The 24,526-nt window shown below is 42.7% G+C and overlaps 2 protein-coding genes across 2 annotated transcripts in view; one reads left to right on the plus strand and one right to left on the minus strand.

Moving 5' to 3' along the window:
* Positions 1 to 24,526, plus strand: part of LOC5577938 — a 474,522-nt gene that overhangs the window by 58,530 nt on the left and 391,466 nt on the right. The window lies entirely within an intron of this gene.
* Positions 18,862 to 20,418, minus strand: LOC5577944 (alpha-amylase 2). The gene has a single exon (XM_001663566.2). The coding sequence runs from the start codon at positions 20,378 to 20,380 to the stop codon at positions 18,902 to 18,904; it is 1,479 nt and encodes a 492-aa protein (XP_001663616.1). The 5' UTR covers positions 20,381 to 20,418; the 3' UTR covers positions 18,862 to 18,901.

The following is a 24,526-nucleotide window of genomic DNA, read 5'->3' on the forward strand; positions in this document are numbered from 1 at the left end:
GTATTACCTTCGCAAATTCGATAAGATTAATGACCACACTAAACTGGAATGCGCTAGTGGGGAAGTTTGCGCAACAACTGTGGCTACACTCGCTGCGACTGCTGACGCTACACCAGAAAGTGATAATGCTCAACACGTTTGGCACCAGCAAGCTGTGGTATGTTTCGTCGGTGCTGCCACCCCTTGGCGTGCACACGGCGAAGATCACATCGACGATGGGCGCCTTTCTGTGGAGATGAATACCCGCCCGCGTTCCGATGGTGCAGTTGGCTCGCAGCAAGGAGCATGGAGGGTTAAATCTCCATCTGCCGGCCTTCAAAGCGAAATCGCTGGCCATTAATCGACATCTAAACGAGATCGATTTCCTTCCCTACTACAAATCCCTTATTTTCCATGATAATCCCCGCCCAGCAATCTCTATAGATCATCCCGACCTAAAAATTATCCTATCAAATTACTCCCACATTCCACCCCTTATCCAAGAAAACCCCTCCGCCGATCTCATTCATCGGCATTTCGTTCAGCAAACGGATCAACCCAAAGTGGAAAGAAGCAATCCAGCGATCGACTGGCCACGTGCATGGCGAAACATCAACGACAAACAGCTCTCTTCGGTGGAGCGATCGAAACTTTACATTTTGGTGAACGAGAAGTGGGAGCACCGTAAACTGCTGTCCGTGATGCGGAGAGAAGACAACGAGTTTTGCACGCACTGCGACGGACGTACCGTAGAAACGCTTCGCCATAAATTTTGCGACTGTGCTCGTGTCGGTCCGGCTTGGACGGTCCTACAGCAGAGGCTTGCGGTCGTCATGAATGGATGGAGAAGCCTGACGTTCGAAGACTTGGTGAGACCTGTTTTTGCAGGCGTGAATAGAACTAGACGAGTTGAAATTTTGAAAATATTAGTCAAATACATCATTTTTGTTAACCAGTGTAACGATAGAATCGATGTTGGAGCTCTAGATTTTCATATTGATTTGTAATTTGTATCTGTAGTGAAAATAACTGTTTTGTAAATCGCTGAACTGACAATTTAATAAACTAATTTTTAACCACAAAAAAAATGTGACAAAAAATTGATTGAAAAGCTATTCATGCTTATTCAAGAGTACTGTCACAATAGCACATTTTATTCTGATTGAATATAACATATTCAAATACGCGGTGCCTCCCTCCCAGGTACAATATATTAAAAAAAAATAATCCAAATATTTTATCAGAAATTCCCCCATGAATTCCTCCAAGGATACATGCAAGGATATTCCCAGGTAGTCCTCTTCAGGACTCCATGGATTCCTCTAGGAATCTAGGATTCCATCAGGAAATTCTCCAAAGATTCTACTAGGAATTCCTCCAGGGACAAGAAATTACTTAACAATTTTTTTGAGGGATTCGTCTAGGAATTCTTTAAAGAATATCTCCCGGAATATCGCAAGGTGAACTACACCCAGGATTTTTCTATGGAATCTTCTAGACATTCCCCTGACGATTCGTTCTGGCCTTGGTTCTGGCCTTCTAAAAATTCTTCCGGGGATTCTTTCAAGAATTACTCTAGAAGTTTCTTCAACGATTAATTATGGAATCATCCTCCATGAATTTAATCAGAAAACAATCTAAGAATTTCTACAGGGATTACATTAAGAAAACCTCTACCTAGATTTCTCCAGAAAAATATTTTTATGGATTCTTTTAGAATTTTATACATTGAATCTTCCAAGGATTTTCCAGGGATTTCTCCAGAAACATTTTTGCAGGGATTACTTCAGTGATTCCTTTAGCACAATTTTCGCAGGGAAAGGAATTCCTCTTAGGACTACTCCAGGGATTTCTGCTAAGATGCCCCCGTGGATTCCTTCAGCAATTTACACAGATCTCTCAACGATCTTTTCATCAATTAACCCAATACTCAACAATTTACACAGGTAATGCTTCAGAGATTCCTACAGGAATTTCTTCACAGACTCCTCTAGGGGAGTTTTTCAAGGATTCCTTCAGAGATTTAAACAGCAAATTATCCAGGAACATCTCCAAGAATGACTTCGGAAAAATCTTTACATGGGTTCCTCTAAAAATTGTTCCACAGATTTCTTCAGGAATTCCTCCAGGTTTTTTTTCGATTATTAATCCACAGACTCCTGCTAATTTTTTTCTGGGGATTTTCCAAGAAATATTCAAGGGATTAGGAAATGATTCCTCAAGGGATTCTCACGAAGATTCTCTTAAAGAAAACTTCTAGAGATTCTTTCGTGTAATACATCAGAGATTTCTCCATGTTTTTTCAAGAGGGATCTCTAGGCATCGTTTCCCAAACTTGGTTTTCGCGACGTTGGAGTCTCGTCAGCTTGCTTTTTGTATAACAGAAAGAGCAAGGCGTGGACAGGCTGGGGTTTCACGAAAACCATGGGAAACGATGCTCTTAGGATTTATTCATGAAACATTTCTAGAGGTTCTTCAGAATTTCTTCAGTTTTTCCTCGAGGAATTTATCAAGTTTTTTTTTTTTTCAAAACTTTAATTCGAATTCCAGCAATTCCAGGAAAAAATCTTGGTCGAATCCGTGAAGGCACTTGTATAGAAATTTCTGATTAAATCCTTGGAGAAATTCACGAGGGAATCACCAAAGGAATTGGTTCAGGAATTTTCGGAGGCCAATAACGAATCGCTGGAAAAAAAATTCGGAAAATCCTGGAGGATAACTTGGAAATTTTTTTGAAGTGGTTCATGTAGTGATTTTTTGGATTTATTTCTGGGATAATCTATCGGGGATCAATCGAGAGGTCTACCTGGGTAAATTTCTGCATGTATGCTTGGATGAATTTCTGTGGAGGATTTCCTGGATATGGCCAAGATTATTTATAGATATTTTCCTGATGGAATCTTTGCAGGAGTCTCAGGAAAGATTTCTGGAGGAAGCTCTATAGAAAAAAAACGTTTGAAGAATCCATGAAGAAATCTCTGAATGAATCCCTGGAATAAATGTTTGATAAGTTCCCGGAAAAATCCTTGTAGAAATTCCTTAAGCAATCTCAGTAAAGATTATATTGGAGAAACCTATGGACGAATCACTGGAGAAACTTTACGCAAAATCTCTTTCCTTGTAGAGATATTCCTGTTTAAATCCCTGAAATAAACTTTGAAGGAATCCCTAGTGGAACACCTGCAAACATTCCTGGAGAAATTTCTGAAGATATTCCAGGAAGCCTATCAAAAATCTAGTACGATCAGATCTAAAGTTCTCCCTGGAGAAATTCTAGAAGGAATCTCTGGTGAAATCCCTAGTGTAATTCCCGGAGAAATCGCTCGAGGGATTACGGTAGAGATTATTTTGGAGGAATTTCTGGACAATCCCTGGTGGAATCTTTGAATAAATTTCTGAAGAGTATCTGGAGAAATGGCTGGAAGATAAATTTGAGCTATTTTTGGAGGAACTCTTGATGAAATCTTTGGAGTTTGGAAATAACCTGACCAGTCGCAATTTTTTGGACCCAAAAAAGCAAAGGTCGTATTTGCTCACCGTTTTCACAGACTGCAGTGACTGCATCTACAAAAGCGTTCTACATCGAAGTATTAATTTTGGGCGAACAGAGCGCTATGTTCAACATCTCCTCTAGTAGATACCTTGAAAATTGGCTGATTGCCTATATAAAGTAATCCTAGATCTGTACTGCTTAAAGGAGTCGTCCATTAGCTACGTAAGACATTTTTGGATGTTTTCAAACCCCCCCTCTTCCCATGGCAAGATTTTTTGTAATAACGTTTATGGTATATGGCGCGTAAGAAAACTCATGCCCCCGGCCCCTTACGTATTCCATCAGACTTGAGAGTCTCAAATTAATATCTAAGCTGTTTCAAATGAGGTAAGCATCACAGCATACAGTAAACGGATGGTCCCTAGTAACGGAATTTATGATTACTGTTTTGAAAACACCCTTATGGAATAGATCATCATGTGATTAATAAATGGAACAAGGGTTTTTTTATTCTATTAGGATACCTGATTCTGGCAACATGGACATCTTCGTATTTGGTTTAGAAATGAATATAGTGTAACCTCCCAAATTGGTTACATTTATTTTGTATATATTATTGTAAATAGTTTATTTCCGTATTATTCTTTAATTATTAGTTTTGTAGTATGTAGGCCCTAATATCTTTGGCCATTTTGGGCCAGTAATAGCGCTGTTGGACAAGAGCTAGCGTTTTGTCGAAACCGGGTTGAAACTTATCATCATGAGCCTGTTTAAGCACTCCGGAAACTTCCTCGGTTGGCATAACTTGCTTCCACTCAAACCGAGAGTCGTATGGCATATTTTTGACGGCGATAAACTTGTAAAGTTTACCGTCTTCGACCTTGAAATCGACATAGTCGTCAGGCCGGCGGGTAACCTTCTCCATCAGAGAAGTGTTCCATACTGAAGTTGGTGAATATTGAACTACAGCAATGCTACGCGACAGGGCATCCGGAATGACATTCTCCTTTCCTTTCCGGTGTACCACTGGCATGTCAAACTGCTGAAAGTCCAAGCTCCACCGACTACATCGAGAACCGACCTTCCACTTCGTTTTAAGAATGTGGGTGAGGGCGGACGAATCCGTCACTAAGGTGAAGTAGTAGCCCTCGATGTAGCCCCGGAATGCTTCGATGGAGAGGAGAGCGGCCAGAGCCTCTTTTTCAGCAGCGTGGTAATTCTTCTGCGGGGTGGTGAGCTTCCGGGAGAAGTAGGATATCACCCTCTCACCATCCTCCTACTGCTGAGTGAGAACTTCGGCGACAGCTACATCGCTAGCATCCATCTGGATAGTAAACTCCCGGGAAAAGTCCGGGCTACCCAGAATCGCTGCACTGATGAGCTGCTCCTTGATGCGACAGTACGCTCCCTCTGCGACTTCATTCCAGCCGATAATTTTCGTTTTCGACTTCAGGAGATCTGACAAAGGCCCACAAGTCTCGCTGAAGTTTGGGATGAACCGCCGGTAGTAATTCGCCATCCCTAGGAATCTTCTGAGTTTAGTGATCGTAGTGGGCCTTTCGTACTCGACGATGTGTCGAATCTTGTCAGGATTCCCACGAAGACCCTCCGAACTCAAAAGATATCCAAGGAAGGGAATTTCCGGCACCCCAAACTGAGACTTCTCCAGGTTTATCATTAGCTTGGCTCTGTTTAACCTGCGTGCAATTTCCTGAAGTAGCTGGACGTGATGCTCAAATGTCTCCGTTACCACGACAATATCGTCGAGGTAAACGAAGACATAAGGCTCCAATACACCGTGGCTCAGAACCCGGTCCATCAGTCTAGCCAACGTGGCAGGACTATTGACAAGGCCAAAGGGCATTCGGGTGTACTGAAACAACCCCTTACCTTTCACGCTAAAGGCCGTATACTTCCGCGAAGACTTTTTCAGTGGGACTTGAAGGAAAGCTTCCGACAAATCAATCGTCGATAAGTACTCACTATGGCTTATCAGGTGGCCAATAATCAAAAAAGTGATGTGCCCCAAATTTCAATTCTTAGTCGCCATGTCATTGTAAACATGTCTGCTAAGAAATCCCCAAAATATTAGGGCATGATTTGCATTGCACACTCAGATATGAGGTGCCAAAGTTGAGCCTATGGAGAAAAACTTATTAACAAAAACAATGGTTTACTCAAAGGAATATAACTTTTTTTCTATAATACTTACGTAAAATGGTTTAACGCCATTTGAAAGCTTACAAAAAAGGCTTTCAAGAAACAATGAAAAAAATTAAAAAAAAAGCTTCAAAATAGTGGCTTTTATGATGTTTTTTAATAAAGCGGTTAAAAAAATCGAATAAGCTTATAGTTAACACATCGAGTACTTTTTTGTCCCAAGTTGTCCCAGGCTTAAATTCAGTTCCAAGGGTACTTTGAGATGTAAACTAAAGGATCGTGAAGAATTTAGCTGCACAAATTTGCACTTTTCTAATATAAGGCTTTTTGAATTTTTCCAATATTTTTAACCATTTTATTTTGAAAACAGCTAAAAACTAATTCAGAAAATAACTGAATTTCGTTAAATCGTTCATATCATCATTTCTATGTAAGTTTCAATATTTATAATGGTTTGCACAACGTTAATCGCATAAATGGCTTATATGCATTATAAGTAACAAAGTTTAATATTTCGCTATAGGCCCTATTCAAAAGTTAGTCTCGAAAACTTGTTTTTGAAAATAAAACATCAAATTTGTATCATAAAACTCATAAATACAACATGAGATGGAAAAAATATTTTTGGCCGCCAGTCTGTATGGAAACCGCCCATAGTGGTACTTCGCCTTCGGAAGTTGGCCTAAGGTTCGACAGGGGTGCGGCAAGGGGTAAGCATCACGAACAGTTCTTTCGTTAATTTTGCGCGCATCCAAACAGAGCCGAACCTTATGAGGTTTTATTACTGGTACACAGTTTAGTGACCAATCAGAGTTACTGTGTTCGATTATACCCGCTTCGAGCAGTCTTTGCAGCTCTATGGACACCAAACCTTGAGTTTTTGGAGACATGACGTACGGGAACTGTCTAACCGGAGGCTTCTTCCGCCATTCTTCGGCGAGCTCAATTTTGTGCTCCGCCAGTGGAGTGGTAGACAGAGATTTGATGTGATCGGTTGTCTTCTGCTCGGAAGCAGAGAGGACAGATGGTGTTGGCAACGGAGACGAAGTGGTTTCTGCCTAGGTATATTCAACCGTAGAGCACCCTACAATGGTGGGTTGGATCCGGAAGGTCTTCCAGAAATCCATTCCGCAAATGCAATGGATGGCTAGGTTTGGAATAACGAGAGTCGGCACAACCCGGACCACACACTGCTTCATTGATGAGAGTGAGATTACTTCCACTATCTAGAAGGGCAGAAACAGTAATCCCATAAATGTCAACCGATATGTAGGGACGGTTGTCGTTCGCACGTGGGTACGTAATGGTGTACGACGCCGGAGTCTCCGAATAAAGATTCTCCGAAGCCGGTTGAAAATACGAAGAAGAGTTTACGCTTGGTAGTTTGGGTTCAGCGGGCGGCGGGTTTGGTTCGCTACCAACGCGTTTTTTACGCAGTATGGACAGTTGTTTGACGGATAGCCTCGAAAACCGCAGTTTTCGCACAGTACCCCTCTCGGGAGCCTGCATTGGTCCATCCGATGCCCAAACTTGCCGCAATTGAAGCAATGTCGGCTTGATAATGGTTGATGGGACTCAATTAAGTCTTCCAAAGTGGTTGGTGCCCGTTCTGGTCCGCGAGGAGTATCGGTTCCGGTTTGGGAACCCTTAAGACTCTGATTGGTCTGTGTAGGAGGAGTGTGGGCCTTCGAATTTCTCGACGAAGCTTGTTGATGTGGAGTGGGTGGCTTGTTGGGATTATCCTGAGATGAGCCCTTTTTCGGTTCAGAAAACTCAACCGCATTAACCGACTTCTCTGGTCCAAACACTTTGTTGTAGACTGAGAAGTTTACGGCACCTATTTTCTGGCCTGCGGACACAAGTGTCGGAAGGTCAGCAATAGGGATGAAATTGAGCTGCTTTTTATAATCAATCCTCATATTCTGAAGAAGGATTTGGACCTTTTCGTGTTCCGGCAAGGGAACACTCATTGTCCCAAAAAGCTGTCCCATTCCGTGGTAAAACTGAAGGAAGGTTTCATTGCGTGCTTGTTGACGCTGATAAACCTTCATTTTTATTAGGGTGTCTAGGTCAGGGTGCATAAACGTCCGCCTAAGCTCTAGCACCAAATGCTGCCAGTTGACTAACCGGCCTGTAGCGCGCATGGTCATGTACCATTGCAATGCTGGACCTTTGAAAAGGTGCATCGCTGAATCAAAAAGTTCAGTTTCCGAAGCATGTTCCGCAACAGCCATCGCATGAACCATTCCAAGGAACTGGTTCAACTTCAGCCCTTGATCTTCACCATCATATTTAGCGATTGTCCACTTGGACACCGGCAAGGTGTGACGCACCTGATTATCAGACGGAACTGGATTAAAAGAAACGAAGTTGGATGAAGGAAAGGCAGTTGAAGTTGAAGCCGAAGTCCCTATAGGATTGTTCCATGGATAAGCTGGCTAACTGACGCTTGGAATCGGATTCCCTAGCCACGGATTCGAAAACTGCCCACTATTCAAGATCGAAGTCCCGAGGCTCGGATTTGAAAATGGTACTGAACTTGCAGCTGGATATCCTAACCACGGATTGGTGACTTGCGGATGAATGGAAGGATTGTTCTGCAGATAGCTATGCCAGTTTGAAGGAGGCTGCGGCTATGTAGAGAGATGGCTCTGCGGTAACGAGAAAGTTACGCTAGTGGTCGGCCTAGAAGGATCGACCGCCCCCGAAAAACTCTGACCCTGTGAAAGGTTCGGGTATATCGGAAGAGAGGGGAAAGAGGAATGAAGAGTTGGAGGAGCTTGACTAGCTAGCGGCGCACTCACTACTGGCTGTCGACTTTCACTAGGAAGCTCGGATTGTCTGCGTTGAGTCTCTTCCTCGCACTGTCTTCCCATTTTAGCCATCTCCGCTTTTAACTCTTTAATGCGAGCTAGTAAAGAGCGCACACAGTCACTGCCTTCAAACCGAGAAGCCACCGAAGTATTGTCTGAAGTAGTATTCACACCAGAAACTACTGTACCCTAATCTGCAATCGATCGGGGATGGGCATCAGGAACAAGCTCAGTACGGAACAAGTCCATTAAGGTTTGATCCTCCAGTCCCTCTCGATTATAAGATTCAGGTTCAGTTGTTTCAGTGTGGAAATACTGCTTCAGGAGGTTCACCACATCAACAAGCATTTCTTTGAGGAAGCTTTCTGTTTCCCCCGAATCCCTAACCTGATTCAAAAGAAGGACTATCCGATGACCGAAATGCAAAAGCTTTGCTTGTCCCCTCACCCTTAAGTTTTTGTCATTCTGTTGTAGGCCTGCCGATAATTCGTCGAAATTTTGTCGACAGAACTTTATTGTCTCCTCCCAGTTCACCTGTAATTCCACTTCTATTTTATGCTTATTCTCTTTCTCCGGCTTTAGGTGATCCCTAAGACTCCTACGCTTTCTAGAGTAGGTAGGATCATCCCGAATAACGATCGAGAGAATTTCCAACTCGAAGTCCAACTCCTCAGGTGATAAGTGGTCCACCCTTAAGCTGTGATACCACTTCCGAATCTTTTCAACAGCGTGTGTGGATTGGATTTCCAGTGATTCAGCCATTTCTCACTTGAGAATAAACAACCAAATCGAAAAAAATGCTTAAAAATAAAAATTCAATCAAAAAAATATTTACAAAAATACTAAACCTACCATAAATTAAATCAGAAAGCTGCTTTTTGCTTAAAAATGCAAAAAAGTAACTATAAATCAAATCTTATACCTAAAAAATTCAAAAAATATATGCAAAAGCATAAATAAATCAAATAAATTAAGCATACACTAAACTAAACTAGACACTAATAAATTTAAAAATAAACAAAAATAAAATAAAAATTAAAAAATAATTATTTTGGACCATTGTGTAAGAAGACACCAAAATATGTATAAATAAAAAATAACAATTAAATTGATAAAAATAAAAAAATAATAATTTTGAACCACTTTGTAATAGAAATTTCACTTATTATTTATTTTACCCTACTAAATTGATTAATTTATATTTCAGCTATTATGAGATAAAAAGGCTAATTTTCAAAAATGAAATGGAAGAAAAAGAACGATTCACAGCAATTGTTATCATCATCCAAACAATTCTAGGAAAAGAAAACACTTCAACTTATCGCTTTCTTATCCCGATACAACTCAATACAATAAATCCTGTATAAAAGAACAATTGGAATAAAGGATTCCAATTCCTCCCGGAGCTTATCTGAAAAGGGTTCCACTTCAGTATTGAAGTGGAAACCTTTTCTTATATTGTTTTTGTTGGGCGCCAATTGTTAGAGATTCTAAAGGTTGGGAACCTCTGTTGTTCCCACCCAGGCTTTGTCCTGGTCCTCAGGGTCGTTTTTAATGCTCCAAGAGGAAATTGGGGTTAGCGGACACTTCCCTTATAATAGAAAAACAAGAGTTATCAACTACAAGAATAGACTTAATTCAGGGCTTAGTTCGGGAAAAGAATAAATAATTTAATTCAATTCAACATTTTATATTAAGATTCATTTTGAGAATGGGAAAGGGATTATAATGGGATTGCACATACCAGTTCTTAGCAGTTTACCATGGACGATCATCTGGGGGACATCCACCGAGTCTGCGGGGCATGCCGGAACACTGGCTGGGAACATCTTCACAAACGAACGTCGAACATCGGCCAGAGCAATTTCCGGAACGTCGTTTTCTTACTTAGGAACCGCTGGCCAGGGTCGGCTAAATGGTCCTCCTTGCGGAGACGGGTGACCGGACCAAAGGTGGCTAATAGCAACACGGCGGTCGTGTGGGTGGCACAATTCGCCTCACGCGCGCCTGTTTGTCTGTGGGTACACTATGGTAGGAAAGTGGATCCAATGGGTATTCCGCTGATGGAACTGACTTTGCTTCTTTTTTCCACTCGGTGATCACTGTTCCTTAAAGCTTTTCCACCAGATCGGCTCTACCAAGATGGATGACACAGAACTTCTTTTCTTTTGGCGTTCACTATCAAAAAAGAAACGTTTTTCTGAAACCGCACAACCGATGGTGTAAAAAGGCGTTAACCTAATAGAGACTGCTTGTCTGTTGACACGCATGTGTTACGAAGGTACCCCTTAGGAATTTAAGGTGCTTGAACTAGTGCCACTTGAGCTGCACAATTTTGTGAGAGTCTAAAATGATTGATCGTTGCTTCTTTTTGGTATGAAAATTAATCTAAGCTAGCTTAGCCTAAGCCACTACCCAAACAAGGCTGGATCAAGCATTTTACAACTAGATATTACAAGATATTAAAGAGAACAGCAGTCAAGAAAACAGGTAAGATAGATATGTCTATTGATAGACATCAAACACGAAAAAGCACAGAAAACACTGTGTAAATGCGAAACCATATAAACTATGTATTCAAAGCTTTGAGATCACTCACAGCATGTAAACAAATTTATAAAATTTCCCCTTGGATCTCCCCTTGGATGCCAACCTGGGGTGTCCCACTTAAAAAAAAGAACTAGATCTAATTTCTGAACCCATCCTCCCCAACACACCGCCATTTCTACGGTCCAGAGTGGTGCGATTGACTCGGTTGAATGAAATTACTCCGGATAATCTACTATGTGCAGCAATTTACTGGCTGGCCCCTTTCATATAAAATCATCCTTCCACAATCGATCGGATAGCTACGGGAGGAAAGCCCCAGCTCGGAAATTAAATGAACTGAACAATGGTTTTGTGATAGCAGAGTGGAGAACAAGCAAAGCGAAAGTAAATGAGCAGGATGCACATGAATGCACTTTGTTCCGAGGGTTCCTGGCATCCCGAATGAGGGATACCGATAGTTCAAATGTTGAGCTTATTCAAACACCAGACAACCTATGATGTACAAAAAAGCCTATAATTTACTCAGTATTGTGTTTTTGAACAAGCCCATGTAACCATAAGTACTAATAATAAGCCCTAAATTAGTGTTATAGATGCATACAGCCATTTTAATAGTACTACTAATGCTCACACGCCTAAAACAACACTTTCACCGTAAACCCTTTTACTTTATCAATGATGCTTCTAAGCCTGATGCATACAGGCATTGATTAAGCACTATATTGGATCTATATTCGCATATAGAGAATTTTCCTATGCTATCCAGTGTTTTGACAGCTAAAACTCGTGCTTAGTGTATGCATGCATTGTTGACAGGGAGCGAAACATAAATCCTCACACTAACATAATCGCAGATTTTATGACGAGGAAAAATAATGGTTCAAATTAGTCTCTTTACTCCACAGCAATATTCATCTGTTGTGGCCTTAGGAGCAAAGGAGCATGACTTCAATTATCCAACATTACTGGTGTCACAGGTTCGAGACCAAAATGAGGAATGATCAGAATACAATATGACAATAAGTGTAATGAAGCTGAAAAAACTTTAATATATGGTATAGAGAAACAGAATCATTTCAATTTATTTTTGCATGTAATTTTCGATTTCCATGTTCATTCATTCGATTCTCACATGGTCCTATATTGGAATTAGTGATGCAAAGCAACACAGTTATATCTTATCATTATAATGGTACGCGATTTCGCCTTTTCTAACTTCATAATGGCAGTACATGCGTATATAAAGCTGTCAGGCATCAAATGACTACCCTAAAGCTGTTATAATGCCGCACTATCGTGCTTACTGGTTACTTGGGTTATAAGGTGTGTATGCACTTGCAGTGCTAACAAAATGCCTTTATGCATGTGTGATGCTGATTAAGGCCTTCAAAGGTAAATTGCTACAATAAAACCTATTGTATTTGAATAATATTTCTTATCAGGGAAGGATCCATTGATAATACACCATAGTAAACTCGTTCATGATAAAATCCCGTTACCTAAGCGTCTCCATTTCCAATCGACCGTTTCATCTGCGTAATCCAATTGTCGCAACTCGTAATGTACTTTGGACCAAAGAACAGCACGCTGACGTGAATTTCGTTTGACAGTTTTTTTATTCAATCTCAACCCACTTCATCCCAACCACATTGTGCCGAAGGAAACTTTTCCGACAACGACGACGGTAATCAATTGCTCTGTTGAGATTTCGGGGAAATCTTCTTATTATTGCAGCAGCGGCTTTGTATAAGTTACCAAGGAGAATGGGTGCTGAACAAAAGCCCTAGCTCAAGTCCTGTGCCGGGTCGGGTTCACACAAGACCAATCGGAGGAAGTTCGAGAGAGCATTAAACTGTGCTCTGAACTCATCAAACTGAAAACTGCCGCTCGCTGCTGGGGACGACTAGCTAGCTAGCTCCATTATGATGATTGTGTTCGGAGTCGTTTGAAAATGTTTTGTTCACTTGAAATAGATCCTATTGGATGGCGAGAACAATGTGGAAAGTCTATTTGGTGATAGTTTTTCAGGATCGGTTGAAACGAGCTCTATCCTAATTGTAATCAGCAAGATGAAAGCTGTATTGAGTGATGAAATGGCTCTTTTTACGGTTACAAGTAAGTTTTACTCATTAATCAATCAGTTTTACTCATTAAATAATCAGGATTCAAAAATAGAACAGGCAGATCAAAATTTATGACTTGTGAGGTACTAATGAATTCACGAACATTTCGAAATAATTCCAGTAGAAGTTCTTTGCAGTATTCCAGTAAATGCCCCCTGTGGGATTCGAATATAATCCCTTTTCAATTCAAGTGCAATCGTTATTCAAATAGAATCCCCTTCGGGATTCGAGTAGAATCCCCTTCGGGATTCGAGTAGAATCCCCTTCGGGATTCGAGTAGAATCCCCTTCGGGATTCGAGTAGAATCCCCTTCGGGATTCGAGTGGAATCCCCTTCGTAGAATCTCTACTCGAATCCCGAAGGGGATTCTACTCGAATCCCGAAGGGGATTCTACTCGAATCCCGAAGGGGATTCTACTCGAATCCCGAAGGGGATTCTACTCGAATCCCGAAGGGGATTCTACTCGAATCCCGAAGGGGATTCTACTCGAATCCCGAAGGGGATTCTACTCGAATCCCGAAGGGGATTCTACTCGAATCCCGAAGGGGATTCTACTCGAATCCCGAAGGGGATTCTACTCGAATCCCGAAGGGGATTCTACTCGAATCCCGAAGGGGATTCTATTTGAATAACGATTGCACTTGAATTGAAAAGGGATTATATTCGAATCCCACAGGGGGCATTTACTGGAATACTGCAAAGAACTTCTACTGGAATTATTTCGAAATGTTCGTGAATTCATTAGTACTCACAAGTCATAAATTTTGATCTGCCTGTTCTATTTTTGAATCCTGATTATTTAATGAGTAAAACTGATTGATTAATGAGTAAAACTTACTTGTAACCGTAAAAAGAGCCATTTCATCACTCAATACAGCTTTCATCTTGCTGATTACAATTAGGATAGAGCTCGTTCAACCGATCCTGAAAAACTATCACCAAAAGACTTTCCACATTGTTCTCGCCATCCAATAGGATCTATTTCAAGTGAACAAAACATTTTCAAACGACTCCGAACCACATCATCATAATGGAGCTAGCTAGCTAGTCGTCCCCAGCAGCGAGCGGCAGTTTTCAGTTTGAGTAGAATCCCCTTCGGGATTCGAGTAGAATCCCCTTTCGGGATTCGAGTAGAATCCCTTCGGGATTCGAGTAGAATCCCCTTCGGGATTCGAGTAAGAATCCCCTTCGGGATTCGAGTAGAATCCCCTTCGGGATTCGAGTGGAATCCCCTTCGTAGAATCTCTACTCGAATCCCGAAGGGGATTCTACTCGAATCCCGAAGGGGATTCTACTCGAATCCCGAAGGGGATTCTACTCGAATCCCGAAGGGGATTCTACTCGAATCCCGAAGGGGATTCTACTCGATCCCGAAGGGGATTCTACTCGAATCCGAAGGGGATTCTACTCGAATCCCGAAGGGGATTCTACTCGAATCCCGAAGGGGATTCTACTCGAATCCCGAAGGGGATTCTACTCGAATCCCGAAGGGGATTCTACTCGAATCCCGAAGGGGATTCTACTCGAATCCCGAAGGGGATTCTATTTGAATAACGATTGCACTTGAATTGAAAAGGGATTATATTCGAATCCCACAGGGGGCATTTACTGGAATACTGCAAAGAACTTCTACTGGAATTATTTCGAAATGTTCGTGAATTCATTAGTACCTCACAAGTCATAAATTTTGATCTGCCTGTTCTATTTTTGAATCCTGATTATTTAATGAGTAAAACTGATTGATTAATGAGTAAAACTTACTTGTAACCGTAAAAAGAGCCATTTCATCACTCAATACAGCTTTCATCTTGCTGATTACAATTAGGATAGAGCTCGTTTCAACCGATCCTGAAAAACTATCACCAAATAGACTTTCCACATTGTTCTCGCCATCCAATAGGATCTATTTCAAGTGAACAAAACATTTTCAAACGACTCCGAACACAATCATCATAATGGAGCTAGCTAGCTAGTCGTCCCCAGCAGCGAGCGGCAGTTTTCAGTTTGAGTAGAATCCCCTTCGGGATTCGAGTAGAATCCCCTTCGGGATTCGAGTAGAATCCCCTTCGGGATTCGAGTAGAATCCCCTTCGGGATTCGAGTAGAATCCCCTTCGGGATTCGAGTAGAATCCTCTTCGGGATTCGAGTAGAATCCCCTTCGGGATTCGAGTAGAATCCCCTTCGGGATTCGAGTAGAATCCCCTTCGGGATTCGAGTAGAATCCCCTTCGGGATTCGAGTAGAATCCCCTTCGGGATTCGAGTAGAATCCCCTTCGGGATTCGAGTAGAATCCCTTGGGATTCGAGTAGAATCCCTTCGGATTCGAGTAGAATCCCCTTCGGGATTCGAGTAGAATCCCCTTCGGGATTCGAGTAGAATCCCCTTCGGGATTCGAGTAGAATCCCCTTCGGGATTCGAGTAGAATCCCCTTCGGGATTCGAGTAGAATCCCCTTCGGGATTCGAGTAGAATCCCCTTCGGGATTCGAGTAGAATCCCTTCGGGATTCGAGTAGAATCCCCTTCGGGATTCGAGTAGAATCCCCTTCGGGATTCGAGTAGAATCCCCTTCGGGATTCGAGTAGAATCCCCTTCGGGATTCGAGTAGAATCCCCTTCGGGATTCGAGTAGAATCCCTTCGGGATTCGAGTAGAATCCCCTTCGGGATTCGAGTAGAATCCCCTTCGGGATTCGAGTAGAATCCCCTTCGGGATTCGAGTAGAATCCCCTTCGGGATTCGAGTAGAATCCCCTTCGGGATTCGAGTAGAATCCCCTTCGGGATTCGAGATCCGAGTAGAATCCCCTTCGGGATTCGAGTAGAATCCCCTTCGGGATTCGAGTAGAATCCCCTTCGGGATTCGAGTAGAATCCCCTTCGGATTCGAGTAGAATCCCCTTCGGGATTCGAGTAGAATCCCTTCGGGATTCGAGTAGAATCCCCTTCGGGATTCGAGTAGAATCCCCTTCGGGATTCGAGTAGAATCCCCTTCGGGATTCGAGTAGAATCCCCTTCGGGATTCGAGTAGAATCCCCTTCGGGATTCGAGTAGAATCCCCTTCGGGATTCGAGTAGAATCCCCTTCGGGATTCGAGTAGAATCCCCTTCGGGATTCGAGTAGAATCCCCTTCGGGATTCGAGTAGAATCCCCTTCGGGATTCGAGTAGAATCCCCTTCGGGATTCGAGTAGAATCCCCTTCGGGATTCGAGTAGAATCCCCTTCGGGATTCGAGTAGAATCCCCTTCGGGATTCGAGTAGAATCCCCTTCGGGATTCGAGTAGAATCCCCTTCGGGATTCGAGTAGAATCCCCTTCGGGATTCGAGTAGAATCCCCTTCGGGATTCGAGTAGAATCCCCTCGGGATTCGAGTAGAATCCCCTTCGGGATTCGAGTAGAATCCCCTTCGGGATTCGAGTAGAATCCCCTTCGGGATTCGAGTAGAATCCCCTTCGGGATTCGAGTGAATCCCCTTCGCGATTCGAGTAGAATCCCCTTCGCGATTCGAGTAGAATCCCCTTCGCGATTCGAGTAGAATCCACTTCGCGATTCGAGTAGAATCCCTTCGGGATTCGAGTAGAATCCCCTTCGCGATTCGAGTAGAATCCCCTTCGCGATTCGAGTAGAATCCCCTTCGCGATTCGAGTAGAATCCACTTCGCGATTCGAGTAGAATCCCCTTCGGGATTCGAGTAGAATCCACTTCGGGATTCGAGTAGAATCCCCTTCGGGATTCGAGTAGAATCCACTTCGGGATTCGAGTAGAATCCCCTTCGCGATTCGAGTAGAATCCCCTTCGCGATTCGAGTAGAATCCCCTTCGGGATTCGAGTAGAATCCCCTTCGCGATTCGAGTAGAATCCCCTTCGCGATTCGAGTAGAATCCCCTTCGGGATTCGAGTAGAATCCCCTTCGCGATTCAAGTAGAATCCCCTTCGGGATTCGAGTAGAATCACCTTCGCGATTCGAGTAGAATCACCTTCGCGATTCGAGTAGAATCCCCTTCGCGATTCGAGTAGAATCCCCTTCGGGATTCGAGTAGAATCCCCTTCGGGATTCGAGTAGAATCCCCTTCGGGATTCGAGTAGAATCCCCTTCGGGATTCGAGTAGAATCCCCTTCGGGATTCGAGTAGAATCCCCTTCGGGATTCGAGTAGAATCTCCTTCGGGATTCGAGTAGAATCCCCTTCGGGATTCGAGTAGAATCCCCTTCGCGATTCAAGTAGAATCCCCTTCGGGATTCGAGTAGAATCCCCTTCGGGATTCGAGTAGAATCCCCTTCGGGATTCGAGTAGAATCCCCTTCGGATTCGAGTAGAATCCCCTTCGGGATTCGAGTAGAATCCCCTTCGGGATTCGAGTAGAATCCCCTTCGGGATTCGAGTAGAATCCCCTTCGGGATTCGAGTAGAATCCCCTTCGGGATTCGAGTAGAATCCCTTCGGGATTCGAGTAGAATCCCCTTCGGGATTCGAGTAATCCTCGGTTCGAGGAATCCCCTTCGGGATTCGAGTAGAATCCCCTTCGGGATTCGAGTAGAATCCCTTCGGGATTCGGTAGTCCCTCGGATTCGGTAGAATCCCCTTCGGGATTCGAGTAGAATCCCCTTCGCGATTCGAGTAGAATCCCTTCGCGATTCGAGTAGAATCCCCTTCGCGATTCGAGTAAGAATCCCCTTCGGGATTCCGAGTAGAATCCTTCGGGATTCGAGTAGAATCCCCTTCGGGATTCGAGTAAGAATCCCCTTCGGGATTTCGAGTAGAATCTCCTTCGGGATTCGAGTAGAATCCCCTTCGGGATTCGAAGTAGAATCCCCTTCGGCGATTCAAGTAGAATCCCTTCGGATTGTGAATCCCTTCGGGATTCGAGTAGAATCCCCTTCGCGATTCGAGTAGAATCCCCTTCGGATTCGAGTAGAATCCCTTCGGGATTCGAGTAGAATCCCCTTCGGGATTCCGAGTAGAATCCCTTCGGGATTCGAGTAGAATCCCCTTCGGGGGTTCGAGTAGATCCCCTTCGGGATTCGAGTAGAATCCCCTTCGGGATTCGGAGTAGAATCCCCTTCGGGGATTCGAGTAGAATCTCCCTCGGAGTTCGAGTAGAATCCCCTTCGGGATTCGAGTAGAATCCCTTCGAGTTCAGTAGAATCCCTTCGGGATTCGAGTAGAATCCCTTCGGGATTCGAGTAGAATCCCCTTCGGGATTCGAGTAGAATCCCCTTCGGGATTCGAGTAGATCCCTTCGGGATTCGAGTAGAATCCCCTTCGGGATTCGAGTAGAATCCCTTCGGGATTCGAGTAGAATCCCTTCGGATTCGAGTAGAATCCCCTCGGGATTCGAGTAGAATCCCTTCGGGGATTCGAGTAGAATCCCCTTCGGGATTGAGTAGAATCCCAAGATTCGAGTAGAATCCCCTTCGGGATTCGAGTAGAATCCCCTTCGGGATTCGAGTATGTGGGATGTTACTTGTGTCTTCCATTGAGATCGCTGTAGATGTCCTACACTGAATTACCCTTTGCAATTCCTGCATAATCTTCTTGTAGTATTCCTGTAGATTCCTCCTACGGGTTTTGAGCTGACCCCCACCCTGGGATCCCCAGTAGAATCCTCAACGGAATTCCTTTAAAATCTTGAGTGGGATCTCAGTAGAATCCATCAGGACGATGAAAAATTTCCTGACTAGATTTCTGAAGATTCTTTCCGTGAAACTACGGAAGAGTCCCGCCGTTCAAGTTGTTTTAGGAAAGATCAATCTGATCAACAAATTCAAAAACTACTTTATTTCATTTCCAACTTACAACCTAGCATTGATATGAATGGCCAAGACACCATCGTACGCGTTGAACGGAATAAGGATATTCGCCCGTCCGTCAGTGCCAACCTGTACGGTGCCACCGGTACAGATGTTTCCTTCCTTGCTGCCGGAAATGACATCACAGTAGATGCCCGCCGGTAGACACGTCTGCAAATTCTGATTCAAATCCGTTCCTTCCAAGTTGAACGCCACGAATCCGTTAGTTCCACGACAGAAGGCAATCTGCTGATTACCGTTGGACCACCAATTGGTGATTCCGGTATTGCCAGCGGCATTACGGAACCCGATCATGTTGTAGACCTGGCGCCAGCGGTGCTCGCAGACCCATCCATTTCCGCAGGTGTTGTCCGCGTTGATCGACGGAGGAATCAGGTTGCCATTTGCGTCCTGCGGCGGTCCCTGGTCACCATGTTCAAAGAAGAACGAACTCATGACACGCACGATTCCGAATGGATGGGCCAACATGAAAGCCGTCGCCATTTTGTAGTTCCGGAATGACTTATGGGTGAGGATATTGTCGCCTCCAGCTCCGTGACCTCGTTGGTTATCGTGATTGTCGACGAACACCAGTGCCAAGTGCGACGGAAGGAATCCCCATCCTTCGCCCCAGTTCGACAGGTGGGCTAGTCTATCGCGTCCGTAGAATACTCGTCCGATTTCGGCAGAATGTTTGAACTCGGTAACCGTTCCCAGGTGAGTGTATTCCGTGCTGGAGATCGCTTCGTTGCCCAAATCAATGACCTCCTGCGTAAGGAAAGCCCTCGCTCCCGCCGGGAATCCATGGTCGGTGTTCAGAGTAACCAGGTTGCCGTAGATGAATTCCAAATCTGCAGGCCACATGTGCTTTACAGCATCAACACGGAATCCGGCAACGCCATAGTTGATACACTTGTTCATCAAATCGATGACTCGCCAACGAGGCCATTCGTTTCCTAGGGCCAAATCTGGAAGGCCGACCAGCCAGCAGTTACGCACCTGATAGCGGTTGTTGTAGTCGTAGATTTCACAAGGAGGATTGAAGTCGTTCGGTCCGTAGGGGACTGCAGGGAAGTTCAATCCATTAACAGTCGATCCTCCAGTACCTTGTCCGGAAACGGCGGCCATATGGTTGATAACGATGTCCACGTAGATTCGCACTCCAACGTCATTACAGCGCCGTACCATGCTTGCGAATTCGGCTTCAGTACCGGAGCGGGTGTTCAGATGATAGGAAGCTGGCTGGTAACGCTCCCACCAAGGTCGTCCAGCGATGATTACGTTCTCCGTTGGTGGCGAAACCTGGACACCGGCATAGCCTCTCGGGGCCAAAAACCGCTCGCATTCATCCGCAATGTCGTTCCATCTCCACTCGAACAGGTGCACGATTCCGCTTCGACCTGCCCACTGATGGGTGTCGAACTGAGCAGACACCAAGCCAAAGGCCAAGGCTACCGCGAGTAGGCTTGGCAATAATTTCATTGCTATTCCAGGGAATTATCGAATCGACTGACGCGCACGCCAAAACACTTGGGTTTTATACTGAACTCCTTATCAGCTTCCAGTTCATTGCGATAACGGTGCGTGCGACACTTTGTCCCGATATCGGTTATCTTCGATAGGGCATGGGAATAATGAATGGCTTAGTTGGGGAACAGAATAGCCCCGTTCAACCTATCTGAATTTGCCTAATCACTCGGGAGCCTCATATCTGATTGAACTGCGATAAAATTCATATAAATAACCCTTAATTGGCTGCTTTCTTTAGATCCGGATCACAACGGGTTGTAAACCTAGGATAATCTAATGGAATTTTTATTCGTTTGAACTGCGAAACAGAATCGACAAGAATCACGCATTTGTAATCTTTGGCGTTTTTGAAAAATAACTTAATTTATTTATAACATCTGGTCGAACAGATTACGCTTATGTTCTTCTGAAAATTCATTGATTACTTATATGGACTCTATGGCACTACCCGAACGCCATTACCTCGAATACATAACAGTTTGAGACTTATTCTAATTAGAGAGTGGGGAGATAGTTGTACGATTCCTTATGAGTATTTAACCCAAGATCGGTCGTATGCATGTATTGAGTACACGCACCTTTGAAAAAGCTCGCTTTTCATACACAATTCAAGCGAGGTGGTACTTTCGACGAGTTTAGCTCAACAATGTATTTTTTAAATATAAGAAGATAAAAAGCAGCTAGTTTTTCAGCAAATAATTTTTACATACCACTTTGCATCATATTACGGACAGCTTCAAATTCCGGACACTCTACTCTGTATGGGAAACATTTCACACGAAATGTTTCAATTTTTGCTGTTCAAAAGTTCTCACTTTCGATGCTCGTTTCAATGAGCTTTGTCCATAAAAATCTTTGCAAACTTATAATGTCCAACTGCCTTAGGCGACTCTTTAGTGGCTTGACGATTTCAACTGATGGTTTGACTTTTCTATTGATGATTTCTATGAGCTGCCCGGAATTCAAATCAAAGTGTCCGGAATATGAGCCAGAAGTGAGGAATCGTCCGGAATAAGAATCACGAAAAGGCCACACATTTTGATTTATTTAAAACTAGTGGGCCCGGCAAACTTCGTCTTGCCATCAAGTAGGCTGTTGAAAAATGCTATGGATCGTCCCATACGAAATGACAGTTCCGTTCAAACTCGTTTTTCCCACTTCCCGGTGAATATCCTGGGATTTTTATACACACAAACACGTCGGAACACTTGACGAACAAAACAGAAAAATAATCATTCAAATCGGTTGACCCGTTCGGAAGCCATTTCGTGACATACAAACACCACTCCATTTTTATTTATATAGATTATTCAAGTTGCGAAAGCGAATTCTTTACTTACATTTGAAAGCTAAAGTTTTCCAACGCTCGATAACGCTGAGAAATCATACAGAATGATTTATTTTGTATGCTCTATGCTGAGGTATACTTCACTAAGGCCTTAAGTGTCCGTAATATGAATCAAAACGGGGTAGTATGTTTTGTTTGGATTTGTCTTCTAATTTTGGTGAGATTCACATAGCCACATTCCAATGCTCTGAAGAACAGCTTTTGCGCTAGCAAATGAAGAAAAAACTGCGAAACCATGCGAAAGGAAAATATTTGTTTAAAAAAAATTGGGGTGTGTAATGTCTGTTACACTACCGCGGGGTTGACGTAGGACTGCTATGGACAAAACTTCGATCAATTCTGGGTCAGACTCTAACAACAGTGCGGTAGTTTTTTTGCAGATTTTGGGATGTTTGTATACTTTTAAGGGAGATCTGTCATTTGGTTTGGAAGCTTTTTCAGAGATTCGGATTTCAAAGTAAAATACATACTTTAAAATCTCAGTCGGGGTTGTGTACCAGACACGACTGCATGACGTTAACTACGCCATGTGATTTGCTGCATTTGAATTTAAGTCAATTGTCATGATTGCAACCTTCCTTTAGTTATAATTCAGAATGTAAAGGTTTGTGAACAGTGAGGAGCTCTCCGTTCGGAGAAGTGCTCCAGTCATCGATATCGTCATCGCCACCGTAAATTTCAATTTGCCGTATTGTCAATTCTTCTTCTTCTTCTTCTTCTTCTTTGCATAACGTCCTCACTGGGACTGCTTCTCAGCTTAGTGTGCAATGAGCACATCCACAGTTATTAAAGCTTTCTTTGCCAAAGTTGCCATTTTCGCATTCGTACTTCGTGTGGCAGGTACGATGAGACTTTATGCCCAGGGAAGTCAAGGAAATTCCAATTACCGTCGTTGGGGGTGAGAATGGGTCAAATTTATTTATTGAATAACTATCGCAATTTAACTCCAATAAATTTCAAATTTTGTGTGTATGTACTTTGATGTTACATTAACAACTGTTCAGAGAATTGAAGAAAAACATTTATTCACAGCGGCACCACAAGTGAATGAAAAATGACCCAAACTCACCCCATAGAGGGGGTGACATTGGGCCACTGTAATTGAAAGAACTTGTTTTTGAGAATATGATTGCAAAACTATTCACAGCTGAAATATAATGATGAAATATGATGCAAACAAGACGAAAAGATATCTAAGATGTTTCACATGTATGATAAACCCACTTAAAAGAACGATTATACCAAAATATTGAAGATCTATGAGAAAAAAATATGTAAACCCAACATTTATCGTCAAGCCTACATAAATTTTCTTGTTTTTTCCCTCAAACTGTCTTCAAAGTCACATCCCCATTGCCAGTTTCCCCAAAGGTGTACTGAAACAGTGATTATTTTAAACCTTCGCAATTAGTTAAATTTTGATGCGACATTCCACGATCAATACATTTCAGGCAGATGTTGACGTCATAATCCCAATATTTCAGCGATCCAACTCATTTGTACTTCCGTGAAATGTTTCTATAATATGAAAATACTGATAAGTAGTTAAATTCCAAAAAATATATCCATTTGATAAAATTTTACGATGTTGCTGCGCACGAAACACAGTTGCTGGTTTGAGAAGTTGTCAAAATGCGTTGCATTGTTATTTAATGCACGGACTACTCAAGTAGACTTGTTTGATGTTTCAGAGATGCTGTATTTAGAAAGAATAAACACATCTTTATGAAAAAAGAGAACACCCGGCATCGTATAAGGTCAAAAAAGTGGACTTGTAATTTCATTTACTATCGTTCTTGCTTGATCCAATCTCACCCCCATTTTGAATGTTTTAGACACTGCACCGAGAAAAATGAAACTTTTGTGGAAAAATCAAATATTTTCCGGAAAATACATGTGAAGTGCTATGAAAAGACTTTCAACCTTCTACTAATTTAACGATAGAGGTTAAAGTACATGCGTGATACTTTGCACAGGAGAAATTTAATGTTGTATATTTTATCTCGTTCCAACATACAAGTTTATTGATATTATAGCCGCGGAATCTAACCACTCGGCTAAGGAAGGCCCCTATTGGCAATTGTCAATTATTCATAACAAATCAGATATTGTATGATGCTACGAGAAGAATTAAGAGATTATAGGAAGTATTCGGTATACACATTATGAAATATTACACAAATAACTCTTTATTACACATTTGTTGACCCCGAAAAGGGCCGATTGAACGGTGAGATTCGAGGGATAGGGACACACATTTTTTCCACAAATTAGTTAATTTTGATAATAAAATCAATTACTATCATTCCTTGAATCATAATTTATAAATTTTACCTAAAAGTAAAAAGATATTTTAACTCTACATTTTTCAAAAACTCAACCGCAACCGCAGTTTTGGGAACGGGTCAGCTAGGGCTCAAAGAAAACCTCGTGGGATTCCTCCAGGAATGCCTTCTAGGATTTCTTTGTGATTTTTTCAGTGATTCCTTCAAGATTCCTTCAGTGATATATTTTGAAATCGCTCAGAGATTTCTGCAGAGATGTCTCAAATGATTACTCCACAAACTCCTCCAGATTTATCAATATATTCAGGGATTTTCTTCCAGACTATCATCAGGAATTCCTACAATTTCTCTAGAGATTCTTCTAAAAAAACTGTCGATCGCAACCGTTTTCAATATCAGTTCCGATAGGGCCTTATTCGTTTACTCCAGAGATTCCTCTTTACAAATTTCTCCCGAGATTACTTC

The sequence above is a fragment of the Aedes aegypti genome, chromosome 1, assembly GCF_002204515.2.
Source record: "Aedes aegypti strain LVP_AGWG chromosome 1, AaegL5.0 Primary Assembly, whole genome shotgun sequence".
NCBI classification, from domain to species: Eukaryota; Metazoa; Arthropoda; class Insecta; order Diptera; family Culicidae; genus Aedes; species Aedes aegypti.